The following is a 20717-nucleotide window of genomic DNA, read 5'->3' as shown; positions in this document are numbered from 1 at the left end:
ATGTTAATAAGGCTGTGAGAATTTAGGATTGAATTATCTGCCATTTTACCATGGAGTAGAAGATAGGCAGTAGGTGAAGTTGCTCATAATGTCACTTTTTTTTTTTTTTAACTTTTAATTTTGAGAGAGAGAGAGTGCATGAGCAGGGGAGGGGCAGAGAGAGTTGGAGACACAGAATCTGAAGCGGGCTCCAGGCTCTGAGCTGTCAGAGCCTGATGCAGGGCTTGAACTCATGAACCATGAGATCATGCTCTGAGCCGAAGTCAGACACTTAACCGACTGAGCCACCCAGGCACCCCCGTAATGTTACATAATTTTAAAGCCCAGAGGAGCCTTGGAAGGTCATTCTGTTTACTAATGACCCCTGTCTACTGCAGGGGTTAGACTGTCCTGGAGAAGTTAAGTGATTTGGTCGGGGTCAATCACCTGGTTAATAGTTTTAGCTCTTAAGCCTCAAAACCAGTGTACTGTGTTACAGTTTTTATGAAAGTCATAGTACACCATTGATGACAGGAACTAGCCCCTCCCTCTCCAAAAGGCTTCCAAAGGAACAAAGAAAATAGATGTTTTGACTTTTTACTTAGGTGCTTTTCCATGTGAAGGTAATGAGTGAGTATTTAACTGTGTGATCAGAACACTACTACATTATTTGAAAGTGGTAGAGGAGAAATAAGACATGGTTCCTGCTTATTGATGAATTCTTTTAACTATGATTTTAAGACCCTAGAATGGGAAAATTGATTTTTTTTTTTTTTTTTTTTGAATGGCTACACACTTCTGTATTCAGTGTGTTTTGGAGATTTTTTTGTGATGCACTCTCATCATGTATTCATGATACATTATTAAAGTCAGGATCCATATTTTTATAATTAATGTTAGTGAAACTTTATAACAAAATATGTTTAGTGTTTTTAAAACCTTCTTGAATAGCATTGAGTCATTTTGTTTTCCAGAAAGTAGTACTCTGTTTATTTGGACAAAAATATTTGTACAATATAGTATTTATTCACTACCCTCTATGCCAGGGATTTTTACAGCTGCTGGAATATGGTAGAGAACAGAACAAAGACCCAGTCTTTGTGGACCCGACATTCAAGTCTGAGATTTCAATGTGTTTGAAAAAAAATATAGAAAATGAAATAAATTAAGGTGACTTCATTTTTAAAAATTCTAAAGAAAATGTTATAGGGCTTTCTTGGATGTAAAAACATAGGATATTTTCTCAGTATTTATGATACTTATTTCAGGAAATACTCAGTTGTTGACCTGTATGTGGGACCAAGGGAAATATATCCATTTAAAAATCATTATCATATATTAATGATTTGACTGCAGTTTCATGCTTTATTGCTGCAGAAATCTGCCTGGAATGCTTATGAATTAGGAAGCAATTGTAGGTAGGTAGTTTGCATAAAATACATATAGAATTTATGAGAGTTCAGGCTCTGGAATCAGACCAGGTTTGACTATCAACTTCCACTGCTTTGTAGTTTATGACAGGTGTTTTAACTTGTTGCAGGCAAGTTATCTGTAAAATGGGGATAATAAAGTGTCTTGCTAAAGCCTATGAGGGACATAATTCATGCAGAGTTCTTGATACAGGGTGAAGGCTCAATAAAGGCTAGCTGTTATAAAAATTTTTTTGTTGTTAACACTATTTTTACTGTTACTACTGCCATGCTACTATTACTGTGCAAATTCTTAATTGATATTCTGTATACTATACTGTATCTACTTCACATACATAATTTAGTATGACAGGTACTCAGTGTCATCTTCATGTAACTGGAAAACTGTTTAATCAGTGATATAGCTATTAATTTGCTAAAACCTGTGGAAACATTGAATGTAGTCATCACCTGCTTTGCTGCAGCAGAATTATTTATGTGTTTGAGCTGAGCATCCAGCTTTCCTTATTAGAATTTTTACCTATTCTGTTTCAATAAAGGAAGGATGAAGGAGTAAAAATGTAATGGTCAACATAAATGACTTATGAAGACCTAGAGTCGTAGCATTTGAAACAGAACATACATATTTCTGACATTTTTGTCATTGTTGTATGTTGATGAAAAAGAATTCATGTGACTGTCCCAACGATACTTCCAGTGTGTATTTACTTAACAAATAATATTGAACAGCTACTATGACTTAAGGTCTGTGTTAATTACTTCAGTTCATTGAAGGAGGAAGTGAATGTTTCTTTTTAGGGGAGCTTGTAGTTTTGTTGGATAAGACATGTATATAAAAAAGTAAGTGAGAAGTGCCATTGAGAGGTATAGACTATGTATTGTGTGAATTGTGTGGTCAGTCATATTTCTCCTCCAAGATTCATGCTTTGGTTCATTGTACTGTCTGTTTTTAATCATACAGGGGCTGCTAACTGAGTCTGTTCCTTATAGCCAAGAATGCAGAAAGATCTTGTCAAGAACTAAAGGGTCTAAAAATTGAGTGTACTACAATTTTATGAATATTGGTAGAAAAGATATATGTGATCCCCGGGTTTAGAGACAAAGGACTTTATTCTTCATGACACTACATACAGCACAAGCTTTTTATTTGTGTTAATTTCCTTTGCCTCCTCAAAGGGCAACACACGGGTTCAGTTTAGGCAGATGCTGCTCCCATAGTGGTTCTGTGTCATAGGTGAGACTGTCCCTTGAGCGTAGGGAGCCTGAATCTTTCCTAATGGGCTACATGGAAACTTACCTGACCTTTTTTCTTAGAGGAAGACCTATTTTACTAGCCAGTAAGCAAACCTGTTCTCTCCTTAGGAAGGAGACATTGTTTTCCAAGACTGTTCACTATTTAAAGACATCCTTGAGAAGATAGTCTGGATGAAAGCCCCAGGGCCTCCTATTGGCAAAACATGTAGAAATGCTAGAGGCCAGTAGAGACTCCTCTCCCAATAGGCCTCTGAGTAGGTCATCTAAGTGGAAGTCACACAATAAATTTCATATATTGGAAAAAAAAAATAAATAAATGGAAGTCACAGAGTTCATGAATTAATGTTCATGTATGTTGCCTGCTTATTTTAAGCTTCATCTCAGAGGCATGTCTTTCCTTTTTCTTCTCTCTCTCTCTCTCTCTTTTAATGCTTTTATTTATTTTTGAGAGAGGCAGGGAGGGAGGGAGGGAGAGGGCATGAGCAGGGGAGGGATAGAGAGAAGGAGACAACAGAATCTGAAGCAGGCTTCAGGCTCTGAGCTGTCAGCACAGAGCCTGATGCGGGGCTTGAACTCCTGAACTGCAAGATCATGGCCTGAGCTGAGTTGGATGCTTAACCAGCTGAGCCACCCAGGTGCCCCTCAGAGGCCTTTTCTATTTCTAAAATGCTCTATGCTCTGTACTACTGCTTATCATGAATTAAAATTTGATTCTTTTCAGAGTAAGCAAATAGTGAACTCAAATTGATACGCATATTGAGGTGTTTAGAAGTGAGTGTACTGATGTCTTCAGCTTATTTTGAAATGCATTAAAAATAAGATGGATGGGCAGAGAGATGAAATAGATAAGTCTTAAAAGTAAATACAACAAAATGTTAATTGTAGAATCTAGGTAATGGGTATATGATTGTTTACAATGATTTCAGTTTCTTTGTATGAAAATTTTCAATACAGTGTTGGGGAAAAAGCCAACTGTTCTCTTCCACAACTCATTTTTCTTTGCACCTAAACTCATCAAGAAAACTTCAATGGCAGTTCGTATCAAAATGTGGATGGGTGACAACATTTTAAAAAATTGTTTAGTCAGAGTGGTTGTACTTTTTTAAGCTTATTGGGGTTCCTTTTAAGATTGTGGGTTTGGAGAATAAGGGTCCCACTATTTAGAAGGAAATCATTGCTCTGAATGCTAGCATTTTAGGTATACTGAGTATAAAGGGTATTTCATGCTGGAAAATTATTTTTAGGTAAAGGAGGCAGGCCATTCCCACTTGGGACCTCCTTCTGGATGAGGTGACTTCAACTTGCGCTACATTTTTGAGATTTTAGCTTCCAGGTTTTTACAGATTTATGTTCAGAGTTTTTTTTACATAGAGACAATATTTGTGTGTGTTACATTTCTGATTTTTAGAATTTGTTTCTGGGTATAGGATTTTGGCTATAACAAAATAACAATTGTAGTTGGAATAACAATTGTAAGTAATAACAATTGTAGTTGGAATTAGAATACTTAGTGACAGAAAATGTGGTGGCTGCTTAAAAGTGAGACTAAAGGAGGAAACAACCCATGTAATTGTAAAAGGTAGGGTTATTTTGACTGTAGCTTTTTTTTTTCCAGTTGATGAGTACACATAAATGTAAACTATTTTGTGTAATTTTCTTGTTTTATATGGAATATAGTGAAATTTACATATAAACAGTAAAATTTCATCTCTAACATAGGATGTATGTATGGTAGCTGTGATTCGTGACTAGTATACTATGAGGTCATCTTAAAATGGACGCTTTCATCAATATCACTCATCATCAGGGAAATAAAAATCAAAACCACAATGAGATACCACCTTACACCTGTCAGAATGGCTAACATTAACAACTCAGGCAACAACAGATGTTGGCGAGGATGCGGAGAAAGAGGATCTCTTTTGCATTGTTGGTGGCAGTGGAAGCTGGTGCAGGCACTCTGGAAAACAGTATGGAGGTTCCTCAAAAAACTGAAAATAGAACTACCCTACGACCCAGCAATTGCACTACTAGGCATTTATCCACGGGATACAGGTGTGCTGTTTCAAAGGGACACATGCACCCCCATGTTTATAGCAGCACTAGCAACAGTAGCCAAAGTACGGAAAGAGCCCAAATGTCCATCGATGGATGAATGGATAAAGAAAATGTGGTATATATACAATGGAGTATTACTCAGCAATCAAAAAGAATGAAATCTACCTGGAGGGTATTATGCTAAGTGAAATTAGAGAAAGACAAAAATCATATGACTTCATTCATATGAGGACTTTAAGAGACAAAACAGATGAACATAAGGAAAGGGACACAAAAATAATATAAAAATAGGGAGGGGGACAAAACAGAAGAGACTCATAAATATGGAGGATTGCTAGAGGGGTTGTGGGAGGGGGGATGGGCTAAATGGGTAAGGGGCATTAAGGAATCTACTCCTGAAATCACTGTTGTACCATACGCTAACTAATTTGGATGTCAATTTTAAAAAATAAAAAATAAAAAAAATGGATGCTTTTAGTAATTGTTTGTAAATGTTAAACTAAGCATTTACGTTAGACACCTAACAGGATTTTCCTCAATACAGGGATTTTTAGTAGTCCTCAAAACATGAATATTGGTTTTTACATAAATTGCTTCAGATGTTCACTTTCTCATCCAAACTGCTTTTCACTGTTGTTTTCAGGTTTTTTTTTTTATAGGTTACATCAAGGATCGGCTTTTCTAAAAAAAATTGTTTTGCATAAATGAAAAATATGTATGGTTTGTAGAATTGTCAAAAAGTGAATACCCATGTAATCACTGCCTAAGACAAGAACTAGAACTTGGCTATTATTCTAAAAACCTTCCTTGTACCCAATCCCAGTTACTATCTCTTTCCCTGCAAAGTTGATCCCTATCCTGACTTTAAGGTAATTCTTTTTCTTTTTTTCTTTTTCTTTCTTTCTTTCTTTCTTTCTTTCTTTCTTTCTTTCTTTCTTTCTTTCTTTCTTTCTTTCTTTCTTTCTTTCTTTCAGAGAGTAAGCACACAAACTGTGCATGCAAGCGGGGGAGGTGCAGGGGGAAGGGGAGGTGGGAGAGAGGGAGAGGGAGAGGGAGAGGGAGAGAAAGAATCTTAAGCAGGCTCCACGCCTAGCTTGGAGCCCGGAGGTAGGGCTCCATCTCACCGCTGTGAGATCATGACCTGAGCCGAATCAAGAGTTGGACACTTAATTGAGCCACCCAGGTGCTTCTACTTGTTTTTCTTTTCTTTCCTTTTTCTTTCTCTTTTCTTTTGATGTTTTATCTGTTGAGAGTGAGAACACAGGTGGGGGAGGGACAGAGGGGCGGGGAACAGAAGATCTGAAGCGGGTTCTGCACTGACAGCAGCAAGCCTGGAGTGGGGCTTGAACTCACAAACTGAGATCATGATCTGAACTGGTGTCCGACGCTCAACCACTGAGCCACCTAGGTGCCCCTACTTATTTTTCTTACCGGTTTAACCACTTAAGCATTGCAGAGGATAAGTTTTCAGTCAGTCAAGCAGATTACTGATGTGATGCTGTGGTTTTTAACCCTGTTGGACATAGTACCCCATTTGTATATTTTATATTCTTTAATACTTGCTTTACTATCTCAAAATGAAATTCGTATATAACATTTCCTACCAGCATAAAAATTAAAGTTTTAAAGTTTTTTTTTTTTTTTAATGTTTATTTTTTTGAGAGAGTGTGAGTGGGAGTGGGAGAGGGATAGAGACAGGTGGGGACAGAGGATCTGAAGCAGGCTCCATGCTGACAGCAGCAAGCTTGAGGCGGGCTGGAACCTGTAAGCGGTGAGGTCATGACCCGACCTTAAGTCGATGCTTAGCCATCTGAGCCATTCAGTTGTCCCCAAATTAAAATTTTAATATAATACCCTAACTATACCCTAAAAGAGAGTTAAAAAAATAAATTTATAATGAAATATGCCTTTTAGTGTAAATGTTTGGGCATGACTATAACAAAAGACGTAGTGAACTAGCCAGGTACTTGTAACCTTCCTAATAACAAGTAAGTTTGGATTTAAGAGAATACAACAGTTACCTGAATTGGACTGACTGGTTTTCTTTAACATTTTGAAATAAGGGCAAAATAAGAAAATTTGTGGATGAGGATAGAATCGGGTATGTCACCTACAAATGTCTCCTGACTGATAACAAGTGTGTTGTGGTGATTCAAGTATCATGAGTGGCATTACTGTTGGTAGAATAATTTTCTGTGATGGTAAATGTAACCTTTTCAAGAGGAAGGAGAACAAATTTTTCCTTTTTTACACAATAGATCTATTTCTGGAAAAGAGATTTTTTTTCCAATATGAATTTGAAGGCGTATTTGATAATTTGAAGAAATATATGATAATTTGGTCGGATGAGGGCATGATATACTTCATTGTATGGGACTGCCCAGGCATTGCAGAATGTCTAAGATCTTCATTCCTCTTCTCCCCCGACCAGTAGCACCACCCACCCAGTCCTGATGTTAGACAAAAATACCCGTGAGGAGAATCACCCTTGGATTTAGGATTTGGTTGTAGTGCTTACAATAAATTATGTAACTTTTCCTCTATTTTTCAGGGTCTGTAAAGGTGGATTTCATCAGGTCTTTCTAACCAGTAGGCTCAGGGATCTATGATACACCCGAGCACCCCCCCCCCCCCTCCAATCTTCCTGTCTCACCCATATTCCCCCAAAAAATTCCATGTAAAATTTTTGTGAACATTTCACTCATGTTATTTTCTGGGGTATTATTCTGGTATTTCTGGGGTATATTCTGGTATTATTTTCTGGGGTAGTATATAGGTTTTATCACATTCTTAAAGGCTTCTGTGACCCACAAAAGTGGACCTGATGTTTCTTTCCAAGACCTCTTATAATAGTTAAATGTGGTCATTCTTATGCTAACATTCATCAGTAACTGCTGATTTTCCATTTTAACTGGGGAAAATGGGCTCAGACTCTGAACTGTCTGCAGGGAGTTATTTCTACTGGGAGAGCACTGTTAAGATGCTTGGTTATAGGGACACAGTGGAGCAGAAAATTTCAAATTCATATGGTAGGTGGGCTTATTCGTTTGTAAGTACGTAATTTCACATTTTACTCATACGGTTAACATATCCAGTTAAGAACTTTGTTTTAAATTGGTGGGCTTTTTTCTTTTTGGTGGGCTGTTATCTTCATCTTTAGATAGTTTGCATATAAATTTTCAGTATTATTTCAGAGTTCATATGTTGATGAAAATTGATACATGGTCATTTTCTAAATCAGTTTTAAAAGTCAGTTATTTTGGGCACCTGGGTAGCTCCATTGGTTAAGCGTCTGACTCTTGATTTTGGCTCAGATCATTATCTCACAGTCCTGGGATTGAGCCCACCTCAGGCTTCTCGCTGAGGTGTGGAGCCTGCTTGGGATTCATAGTCATTCATTCATTCATTCATTCATATTCTTTCTCTCTTTCTGTCTCTCCCCCTCTCTCTCCCTCCCTCTCTCCCCGCCCCCTCGTGTGTGTGTGTGTGTGTGTGTGTGTGCGCGCGCACACACGCGCACACACTCTCAAAAATTAAAAAAGTTATTTTACCTTATTTTGGAAAATTGTTGTTTTCCTCTAAAATTGGGATCATTTAAAAAATCTTACGTATGTTATAAAAGTATAGGATTGTTCAAAATTAAAGTTTTGTGAAAGGTTTCTTTTGTCATGTTACTAATAAATTGTTTTTTTGGCCATGCTTACTACTAATGTTAAAGTCCTACTTGAAATAGTCCTTTAAAAATTTATGTATTCTCAAATATCTGTAGTAACTTATGAATTTTGAGAATATTAAGAAATGGAATCTATATCTTTAAGACCCCTAGTTTCATCAGTAGTTTAAACTGTGTTGCTAGCCAATGGTATTGTGGGTTCAAGTGCAAAATGGACAGATTGCAATATTCCCCTGTACCTCTCTTTTGCTAGTGTATGGTGGGGTTGTTAACTAGCTGCTTGTTGAAAAATGCAAGCATTTAGAATTAAAGAATCAAAGGGAGTAAGATAATATACAAATTAAATGATTTATTTGATCATGTAATTAAAGGTAGCCGTTTAAAAGATCATACTTCATATATATATATATATTTAAAAAAGACATGTAACTGTTGATTTAAATGACTTTTTCTTTAATTTTTTTTGTAACTGTTTCTCTGTCTTTATGTTTTCTGCTAACCTTTTCTCATTTCTGTCTCTTCCCGATTCTAAGTCTTTGTTAGAAAATATTTTATAACTTAAAACTTCAAGCATAGGATAAGATTATTTCACTCCTTAGTACTTGAAATAAGTACCTTTTAATGGCCTTGACTTTGAAGTCTGTTTCTTTTCCTCTAGTTGCTCCTGCACTCTTCCTAGTGCCTCTTTTCATTTGACTGTATTTGTCGTTCCCCATCAAACCTTTGTCTTAGATGGTTTTCCAGTATTCAACTAAATGGGAAACTACCTGGTAGAGCTGAAAATTTCTCATTCTGGGCTCCGAATGATAAGGTTTTAAAAGACATGCTTACTCTTGTTTCCTTAAATAAAGATAGCCTTTGTAATAGTAGTCTTTGATTTCAGCCTTTTTGCTTTTCAAAATATGTAACTTAATGGGGCGCCTGGATGGCTCAGTTGGTTGAGCATCCACTCTTGATTTTGGCTCAGGTCATGGTCTCACAGTTTCGTCAGTTCTGGCCCTGTGTTGGGCTCTGCACTGACAGCTTAGAGCCTGCTTGGGATTCTCTGTCTTCTCTCTCTGCCCCTCCCCTGCTCGGTCTCTATTTCTCTAAATAAGTAAGTAAATAAATAAAAACATTAAAAAATATAACTTAAAACTGATTGCTTTGAAAATGATTTAAAATTGCTTTTGTGTTATAAGTTATGTGGTTATTGCTTCCTCTTGGGACATACTTTTTAAATTTATCTTCTATGCCCAATGGAAAAAGTATTCATTTTATTGTCTGAATTGATGTACATAATGCCCTACAGTTTTTTTTTTTTTTTTTTTTTGCCAAGGTAAAAAATGGCCACAACCTTTCTTTTACCTCCCCTTTTAACAAAATGAGGTTCTAGTAGTTTAGGACTTACTCAGTTTAGGCAGGACTGGATTACCTTTCTGGATTCTTTGTTTTATAATTTCACGTTTGGGTACATCACCAAAACTTAAAACTTTGTATTTAGAGCATTTGACACAGTGCTCATAATAAATACTTAACAAATATGTGAGTGAATGGATGAATGAGTGAATGAATTGAACCTAATTGAGATGTGAAGCAAGAGCACTATTGTCATTGGATGTAGTATCTTCAGATGTACACATTTTTGCAGTTTTCTTGGTAAATGGATTTAAAGACTGGCACTGGTTTGCAGACCACTGGAAAAACCTGATCTTTTTAGTAATGTGGTAAGAGCACACTACGTATAATAAAATTGTGGGCTTACTTCATAAATTACAATGTTTGGAATACTTTGATAGAAATAATACATGTTCGTGTAGAAATTTTGTAAAATATAATAAGGAAAGAAGAAGAAAATAAAACTCTTGTAAGTGTAGTACCTGGAAAGAAGTACTTTTAGTGTTTTGATATAGTTAGGCACACAGATTTCATTATATACTTTAAATAAAACTAAGATTGTATACATTGAATTTTGAATTCTGCTTCGTATAAGTGTGAGTCCAGTTAAATTTTTTTTCTGTTTTTGTTTTTTAAACCTTACAGGCCCCTTCACAGATGTAGTCACTACAAATCTTAAGTTGCGAAATCCATCCGATAGAAAAGTGTGTTTCAAAGTGAAGACTACAGCACCTCGTCGGTACTGTGTGAGGCCCAACAGTGGAATTATTGACCCAGGGTTGACGGTGACTGTTTCAGGTAGCAAATCATGTTCTGATTTTGAACAGTATTAAATTCTGACATTTTTATGGTTATGTTTAATTTGGTCTTAATTAATAGAGTTTCATCTGGAGGGAGAGAAATTGTTTTTAAGTTATTCTAGCTTGCCTTTAATTATGTTCTTCTGTTACCTTACTATATGCCAGCTGTTTAACATTTCTCACCCTTACCTTGTGGTTGGGGGTGTCTGTGGTCAATTTATAAGCAATTATTTTCAGTTTAAAATTTTATATCTTTTATTTCTACAGTTTACTACCACATTCTCTGGTCTTACTATTTTATCTTTGAAATAGTGTATCATTTTTGTGATCGATCCTTCTCTTCAGATCTCTAGCTATTGTCACATATTGCATGCAGCTGTACAAGTATTATTCAGAATCTTAGAAATGTACAGTGGCTCTTTTTTGCTGGTTGTATCAAATTAGATGAGTGTTTCTGCCTTTTATTGTAAATGCCAAACAGTTTAGTTTCATGACTCCCTTTTGTGTTTACTTGTAATCCAGGGAGTATGCTTGGTTCCTTCTCTGTATGGATTGCTTACTTCTGTGGAGTCTGTGCTGGCGTCATCCTTAATGCCCTCCATAAACTTCCTTTCTTCCATCAGACTTCCCAAGATAGTTGTCCTTAACAGTATTACCTGACATAGCTGAGAAATAGGAAACAAGTATGAGAATGGGGGACCTTAATTATGGGGGACCTTCTTAGGCTTCACATGGAGACCATTTACTCTTCCTTACTAGCAGTAGATTTCGCTTCCCATTATATGTCACGACAACACATGGAACAAGAATACACATGGACCTCCCATCTCTCACCTCAAAATCTCTGGGGGCATGACCCAGCCACGTATATGTTTTTTTTGAAGAAAAACAAAAACAAAACATGCTTGTGTGATCTTGATAAGTATTCCTAAGATAATTGTGTCTCAGTTGCCTGGTTTTTACGTCCACAGCAGATTAAAAACACCAAATTATGCAAAGAGTGACAGCCTATAGCAAGCCCATGGAGAGTGCTTAGAAGTAGAACTTGACTGCAAAGGCAGTGAAGGACACACTGCCGAGTTCTTTGTGACACTGAATCCTCTTTCAGTATGTAGACTCAAAGACTCAGAGCTAGAAGTCCTTCTAGAAAAGATGTTTTTAGTGAATCTTATGATGTGGTAGCCGAGGAGGAATGTGTTGGTGTTTGTCCAAGTTGTCAGCTGATGGGAAAGATAGATGGAAAAAAAGCTAAAACAATGACTACACTCATTCTGGAAGTTGCTCTCTAAATCTTTAAGCCTTTTAGCTAAATTGGAAGACAGAATTCTTTCTCTCCATGTAGTTTAAAATAGTTTTTTGGTGCTACCAGTTTTATCCTTAGGAATCCATAAAACTATTCAGAATGACTTTTTCTTTGAGGGTTCTAGATTGCTACAGTTCATTGTATTAATGTTTCTAAAGAGAAGTTTGAGTTGCGCAGGCCCAATTACATGTGGGTTTTTCCCTGTAAAGACAATATAGTACTATAAATACATTTTCTCTTCTTTTTGATTTTCTTGATAATATTTTCTTTTCTCTAGCTTACTTTATTGTAAGAATACATACATAATACATACGGCATACAAAATAAACGTTAATCCACGGTTTATGTTCTTGGCAAGGCTTCTGGTCAACAGTAGACTATTAGTAGTTAAGTTTTTGGGGAGCCAAAAGTTGGATGTGGATTTTCAGCCATATGGGGGGTTGGCATTCTGAGTCCCTGTGTCGTTCAGGGAACAGCCTGTACTTTTCAAAACACTTTCTCTCACGTAGCCCCTTGTGTTGGGCACTTGTTGTATTAAAAACTCTAGACATACTAGTTACTGTTTCCATGGTGTGCCTTTAGATCTTGTCCACTGAGAATTTAGCTCTTGAATTTTTAGTGTATTGCCTTCCCTTAAGGAGTCACTCAAACTGTTCTTCCACTAGCAACTGTTCCTTGATTGACTGTGCTACACACTCATTTCTTTTTTTTCTTTCAATTGATGTATTCATGTATGTATGTGTGTATATGTGTATATATTTATATTTTTAGGATGATGTAACTCTTACTATATGGTCTGCAATAACTTAGACTATAACTGTCGTTAAGTCACAACCATGTTTTTTCAATTCCTAGTGATGAGCCTATAGTGATTGCTCAGTGAAGGGTATTAATGGACATTTATTGTGCTTTATCTGGATTCTGAGACATCCTGTGTGGTTTTTTTCTGCTATGTATTTGGCCCTTTAAAGATTTTTTTTTAACCATGATGGGAGTTAATGGACTTCTCAGATACACCTTAGAAATAATTTTCTTAGAGTAAATTTTCTTATATGATTGGTATTTCTCACCATTGTTTAATTGCATTTGTTTTTTTTTTGGAAGTGTTAACACACATATATAGAAGGTATATCTTAGAAGTAATTTACCTGTTAACAGGGGAGTACTTTATACAATACCATATACATATTTTGTGTAACTGTAGATCCATTCTTATAGCCATTTATTAAGTTTATATTACATAATTTGGCATCAGTTATAATCATATGGAACCTCTAAAAATCCTTTAAAAGGCTACTGAAAAGCTTAAGTGCTTAGAAATATTTGAATTTGTAATTAGGACTCAAGAAAAATTCTTGAAATCATGAGAGTATATACCTTTTCCTCGTATACCTTGTTTTTTAGAATCAGATATAAACAGATTGCTAGACTTCCTGAGTAGGTGTTTATTTAAAATCTATTTTTCAAAAATTAGTTAAAAATTTTTTTTAATGTTTTTATTTATTTTTGAGAGAGAGACTGAGCGATCGGGGGAGTCAGAGAGAAAGGGTGACACAGAATCTGAGAAGCAGGTTCCAGGCTCTGAGCTGTCAGTACAGAGCCCGATGTGGGACTTGAACTCGAACTCGTGAATCATGAGATCATGACCTCAGCTGAAATCAGCCGCTTAACCAGCTGAGCCACCCAGGCACCCCTCAGAAATTAGTTTTATGAGAATGCTAACAAATGGTTGGGAGTTTTGAAGTTAGCTTTTAATTTCTCCTTTGCATATCCTAGCTAATTCTAAAAGATACTATCACTAAATACCAAAATGAAGCCTTATATTTATGCCTCGTTTTAATAAACAATTTACTAGATTTTAATCTGAGTTTACAGGTATTATCCTAGTTAATGTCGGCAATATTTAGAAAATTTACCCAAACCCGAATTTAGAGGGGACAATCATAGGTTTATATTTATTTTTTAAATAGCTATTTATTTTGTGGGTTGTTAAAATAGTTGGAGCTATAAAGGTGATTCTGGATCCTTACTGTAAATAATCCAGTATTAGGTTTCTTGAACTCTTTCTGGTTTTCTTTAAATTGGCATATTAGTGAATGAGGTAATAGGAATGATAAGAAGCAAACACATTCAGAATACACAAAGTAATGTGTCCTTTTTTCTTATTTAGTAATGCTACAGCCTTTTGACTATGATCCCAATGAGAAGAGTAAACACAAGTTTATGGTACAAACAATTTTTGCGCCACCAAACACTTCAGATATGGAAGCTGTGGTAAGTATAGATGTGAAACCGAATTTATTTTGGGGAATGTTTTTTAAACCATGGATTTGTATAGTTCTCAGTTGAGAAAGCTAATTTTTAAAATAAAAAAAAACTTGTAAATCTGTTTAATACAGATAATTTCAAAAATGAAAGAATTTTGAAATAGTAGAAATACTATTTCTTAGAAACACTTTAGAAATGCTACTACTAAGAATGCTGGCGATAGTAGGTTTCTTTAGGATTTTGTAAACAGTTCTGTGGCGTTGCTTGATAACAGTGGCAGAGTGATCAATATCAGGGTGCAGCCGTGCCTCCTGACTACCCCTGCTTCAGACAGCTACGGTTGTCCCTGAGGGGAAACCTATTTGTCATGGTCGTGCTTTCTCTGTCTCATGTTTGGTTTTGTTTGTTTGTAGTGGAAAGAGGCAAAACCTGATGAATTAATGGATTCTAAATTGAGATGTGTATTTGAAATGCCCAATGAAAATGATAAATTGGTAAGTAGGAAAATGTAAGAAGATTGGAGGCTGTTAAGTTCTCGTTTACTTTGAGATGAATTTTGCTTCTCTTTTTGGCCTTTTTGGGTTGTGTAATGATGCTCTTCTACTTTATAAGATTCAGTGCTTTATTTAAGTTTTTAAAAAACTTGAGACGCTTTTTTCATTTTAGAACATTTTGTCCATTCAAGAAGAAAAATGCTTTTAGATACAATCTGCATGATGGAGAAGAATCAGTTAATTCTCCCCAATTTTTGCCACTTTTTAAACCACTTCAAGTTCGTTAGAGTGAGACATATATATGCGTAAATATAATTAAATAATAGACATAAACTCCTTTTTGACAACTGTATACCAGCAATCTGGGGATAAAAGATGTAATTTACATGAACAAGCAGTTTATTCCCAAGTTTGGCTATTGCCAGGTATTTTACTTACTATTGATTTTGGTCAAAATCCATATGATTTTATTTCTTAGTAAGTAATTTTTGTGTTGCTTTTGGGTTGATGTGAGGCAGATACAGTTTGGAGGACTGAGAGAGATATGTGTGTAGTTTGGAAAGTCGTCTGTGATTGTATAGGATGAGTTGTGGTCAGTTTCCCTATTCCCCTTCTTAAATTCAGATTTTAGTCTTTTTCAGTGATTTGTAGGAGGGACTAGACAAAGTTGAGTTGAGTGAGTTTTTTCTTTTGGTGACTTAATATATAAAATAATGTGGGTAAATAGAAATGTTGAGTACAGTTAGGTTACAGTGTGACCTGACTGTTGCCTTGATCTGGAAGCCATTTGCCCTATTGAAAAGTAAATTCCCAGATTAGATTTATACATGGGCTCAATTATTGTGTTCCTCTTTTAGGATAAGCTGAAATGAAAGAGTCCCTGAATGGTAACTAGGTGTCAGTCAAATTATTTGTGTTTTTTAATGCCCTTTTAAAGGCATGTTGAGGTATTTGCCAAAAATAAAAAATGTAAATGCATATATTCTTACTGGAAAGTGGGGGTTCAGTGGCATGTTTATGCTTCCCATTTGTAGTCTACTCTGTCTTTTGCCAATGCTGCTAGAAAGCTCATAGCTTGCATAGCTCTTAGTATTGGAACTGAGAAAACATAAATAGCACATTGTCTGGGTTGACTAATATTTTTTTCCCAGTTTTATTGATATAGTTGACATATAGTATTGTACAAGTTCAACGTGTACAACATAATGACTTAACATACATATATTGTGAAATGATTACCATAATAAGTTTAGTTAACATCCATTATGCCATTTAGATACAAAAAAGGAAAAAAAAATGTTTTTTTCCTTGTGATGAGATCTCTTAGGATTTACTGTCTTAACTTTCAAATATACCATACACCTGTGTTAGGTATAGTCATCATGTTGTGCATTACATCCCCAGGACTTAATTTGTCTCTTAATTGGAAGTATCATACTTTTTGACCACCTTCAACAAGATCCCTCATCTCCCTACCCCCTGCCTCTGGTAACCACAAATGTGATCTCTTTGTCCATAGGTTTGTTTTGTTTTTGTTTTTTAGATACCACATATAAGTGAGATCAGACAATATTTGTCTTTCTCTGACTGACTTCACTTAGTACAGTGCCCTCAGGGTCCATCCGTACTGTCACAGATGGCAGGATTTCCTTTTTTGTGACTGAATGATATTCCATTTTATTCCTCTCCCTCCCTCTCCCCCCATATATATCACAACTGCTCTATTCCATTCATCAGTCAGTAGCCATTTAGGTTGTTTTCATGTTTTGACTGTTGTAAATAATATTGCAGTGAACATGGGGATGCCAGTATCTCTTTGATGTACTGTTTTTGTTTCCTTTGGATCTGTTCCCCAAAGTAAAACTGAATGGAATAAGGATTGACTTACTTGAAAAGCACACTTGCATATTTCCTCACTTGGAGTTTTACGTCAGCTTTTATAATTCCTTAATAAACGTAGTACGAACTGGCTTTTTACCTGGACTTCTGTTATACTCTGTGTAGCAGACAGTTTGAGAGGCTAACTGTGAAAAAGGCTGGAACGCAAGTACTTGATATTGTTGATGAAGAGGAAAAAGCCAGACCAGAAGTTGATGGAAGTGATATGGCTATGATAGTAGTGCCTAGCTGTTTCAAGTACCCCATAGAGGAGACTAGTAATCCAAGAAAGTGGTTTTGGATCTGCTAAAGGGCTTGAGTAAGTACTGAGTGGAATTTCTGGAGTCCCATACTGTGGAGCATGAACAGAAATAGTTTGGCCCTGGAACCTTTTCAGAGCAGGTATTATTAGTAACCTAAGGTCTGTTCAGTAATTTCAAAGTACTTCCAGACACGATCTGCCTCTGAGCCTGGATGAACTAGCTGCAGAATGTATTTCTGCTAATAGAACTACTTGGGCTTGTGGTGTAGTTATTACCTATTTAAATGGTAAGGAATAAGTGTTAAAGATAATGATTTTTTAAAAACATTTTATTTGAAAAAACTTCAGTTACAAAGGTACAGTGAGCCTGTTAACCCCTGACCAGCTTTAAGTTACCAGTTTATTGTTAACCTTCTTTTATCTAACCCTCACCACTTTTCATTTCGCGTATTAAGACAAACCCATACGTAATATAATTTTGTCTGTAACTATTTTGGTATATATCATTCAAAGGTAACTTTAAAAAAAGGAAAAATAATTTCATGACTGTACTATTCATCAAGCCTTTAAAATTAGCTTAAGGTATCATTTAATATCAAACTATTCAGGCAGCATTCAAATTTGTCTCAGATGCCATTTGTTTTGCAGTTTGTTTCAGTTGAGATTCAAATAAAGCCTACATACTGCTATTGGATGATATGGGTCCTGAATCTCTTTAATCTGTAGGTTCCCTCTCTGTTTTTCTCTTGCAAATTGTTTGTTGAAGAAGCTGGCTTTTTCTTACAGACTTTAACCCATAGACTAGATTTTGCTGATTGCATCTTTTTGTGGTGTTGTTTAACTTTTCTTGTTTCGTATATCCTAAAATCAGATCTAGAGGTTTGATCAGATTTTGATTTGTTGTTGCTGGCTGGGGAGAGGCAAGACTGCTTTGTGGGTGGTGATACATTCTCTCAAGGAGGCATATAATGTTGGGTTGTTTTTTGTTAAGTTCGCTAACCACTGGTGTGCAATGTGTGGGTGAGTGGTTCTCAGCCAGGGATAATTGCCCTTGAGGGGACATTTGTCAATCTGGAGACATTTTTGGTTTTCTCAACTAGGCATCTAGTTGGTAGAGGCCAGGGATGCTGCTCAGCTCCTGTGGTGCCTAAGACTGCACTCACAAGGAATTATCTGGCCCCAAACAACAATAAAATCAAAATTGAGAAACTATAGTTTAGTATATTAATTTATTTAAGATTGCATAATGATATTTTGTCATTCTTCATTTTATTAGTTACATTTGTAGACAGAAATTTGGCTCATCTAGTATTTGGTTATTTATTCAGTGGTATAGAGTTTGCAAAGGCAAGGGAAATTTCCTGTCTTTCTCTTGAGTTCTGGGTTTTCAAAAAATGAGTTGGTCACAGGCGTCCCTCTGATGTGACTACAGTCAGTCAGCCTCCCTTCCTCCTTCTTTCCCTCCCTTTTTCCCTCCCTCTTTCCCACATTATTATAAACTCATGGACTTGAACATGTTTGTGTTTCAACTCCTTGCAGTTACTATCAGTATTGATCTCATATACAGGAGCCTCCTCTTGTTTGTTCCTGAGTCCTTTTACTATAGTTGTCTTTGGGAATTTTTTTTCTTTTAATTGGAAGTTTTTATTTAAATTTACTAAGTTAACATATATGGTAAAACTGGTTTTAGGTGTAGAATTTAGTGATTCATTACTTACATATAGAACCCAGTGCTCATCACAAAAGTGCCTCCTTAATACCCATCACCCAGAGAATTTTCTTGATGTCTAGTATGGCAAGATATTTCCAGGCCCAGACCTGGAATCATTCCCTTCTTTCACAAGCTCTGAAATTTTTCAGTGGGAGATGGTATTTGAAGACCACAGTCTGGGCACTGGGGTAAAACAATGATTTTTAGTTTTGTCAAACTTTGTGTAAGACCATTCTTTTGGCCAAGATTAGAATGGGAACCTGATTGTCATTTGAAGACACTTCTTTAGATGGTAAAAGTTTAATGTTAAAATCATGTTAGCAGCACATAGGATGATGTGTCTCCTTTTATTTCTTATGGTAGTGATTGGATCTTATGATTGGGGTATGTTTTTGGAGATGTAGGATAACTTAAAATGTGTAAAATCCAACCCTGACCCTGGGTACCCAGCAGGTATCCAGTGAATCACGTAAGTTGCAGTTGTCATGTATGGACTCTGTTGGCTTGCTAGCCTTGCTGTCATGATTCCTTGATGGGTATTTTTTTTTTTTTTTTATTTTCTTCACATTTATTTACTTTTTTGAGAGAGAGAGAGAGAGAGAGAGAGAGAGAGACTGAGCACAAGTAGAGTAAGGGACAGAGAGAGAGGGAGACACAGAATCTGAAGCAGGCTCCAGGCTCTGAGCTGTCAGTGCAGAGCCCGACACGGAGCTTGAACTCACAGACTGAGATCATGACCTGAGCCGAAGTCGATGCTTAACCGACTGAGCCACCCAGGAGCCCCTGATGGGGATTTTTAAGTGTTCGGAATTCACCTTTCCAGTTTTGCACATAAAATGAGACTTTTAATATTTCAATATATCAGTATTTCAAATTTATACACTTCAAATGTATAAAAAAATTGCATCTATACTATCTAGAGGTGGCCTTAATTGAGTAATGTGCTTGTTTTAAAAAGATGGACTGAAACACAGTTTTATAAAGCAGTATTTCCCAAAGTGTATTGGGTCGAAAGGGTTATGTGGTCCAGTGAATTTGGAAAAATACTACAAGTATATGTCTCCCAATAAACACATTGCACATATGCATATTAATGGTCCTGAATAAAGGAAATATGTTAATCCAAAATTTGTTTTTTAATGTAACGTAATTCTCATAAATATCGATGTTCTGCAAAATACGCTTTGGAGAAGCACTGATTATTACTGCTTAAATGCATTCTTGTAGTGCTACTAGTCTGCAGATGCTACAAGAAATCTTCATTATTGAGAAGGACAACCTGAGAAGCACACCCCCAAGTTCTTTCAGAGTTGTTAGGTGACTTTCTGTCAACTCACCTGTTTAATACTGCTTCTCATCTTTTGTAGAAAATAAGAAGCCTCAAAGTAACCAAATCTGGTGTATAGTTTTTGTTTATTTATAACTTTATGTATAAAGTTTTTGTTTATTATAACAACTATAATATGTAATATTTAACAATTGAGAAAATCTTATATATGTAAATATATATTTATAAATATATAAATAATATATAAATACATATAAAACACCCTGTTTTATAGTACTTTATTCATGTTGATAACTGTGTCTTGTCATTTCCAGGTCAGTATTGTATACAGATGAAGTTTATAAACCTGTTTAAATACCTTAGTATGTTTGACATACTAGCTTCTTTCTAGCATTATAGATAAAGTTACAAAATTACTTAACACCCTTTTTCTGTATATTTACCTTCAGTTTAGCATGAAGCTTGCTGTTAGGAAATTAGGGCATTCTTCTTCTTATTTTAAATGTTTATTTATTTTGAGAGAGAGAGAATATATGCCTGTGCGTGCGAGCAAAGGAGAGGCAGAAAGAGAGAATCCCAAGCAGTGGGGCTCAGTCCTCCAGACCATGAGATCATGACCTGAGCTAAATCAAGAGTCAGATGCTTAACTGTCTGAGCCCTGGAAATTAGGGCATTATTCAGTGGTGTTATACTTAGACAAAGTTTGTTAGTTTACTACAAATAAATTGATAAAATGCTGTATGAAGCTGAATCCTCACTTTGACAAATTGATTAAAGATGACAGTCCCTTATTCAAGGAAAATACATTTAAAAAATGTTATGAGGGGCGGCTGGGTGTCTCAGCCAGTTGAGCGTCTGGCTTCAGCTCATGTCATGATCTCACAGTTCATGTGTTCGAGTCCCACGTCGGGCTCTGTGCTGGCAGCTCGGAGCCTGGAGCCT

General features: G+C 36.0%; 1 protein-coding gene across 2 annotated transcripts in view; it reads left to right on the top strand.

Moving 5' to 3' along the window:
- The window catches only part of VAPA (VAMP associated protein A), a 44645-nt gene that overhangs the window by 12766 nt on the left and 11162 nt on the right, over positions 1–20717 (top strand). For both annotated transcript variants that reach the window (XM_019418487.2, XM_019418488.2), the window contains exons 2-4: positions 10417–10569; positions 14045–14148; positions 14556–14636. In XM_019418487.2, coding sequence (XP_019274032.1) covers positions 10417–10569; positions 14045–14148; positions 14556–14636 — 338 coding nt within the window. The remainder of the gene's footprint in view (positions 1–10416; positions 10570–14044; positions 14149–14555; positions 14637–20717) is intronic.

This window comes from Panthera pardus, unplaced genomic scaffold (genome assembly GCF_024362965.1).
Source record: "Panthera pardus isolate Hobbes unplaced genomic scaffold, ASM2436296v1 HiC_scaffold_15, whole genome shotgun sequence".
Classification (NCBI taxonomy): Eukaryota; Metazoa; Chordata; class Mammalia; order Carnivora; family Felidae; genus Panthera; species Panthera pardus.
Note: the sequence above shows the minus strand (reverse complement) of the source record. Positions and strands in the feature narration are given on the sequence as shown.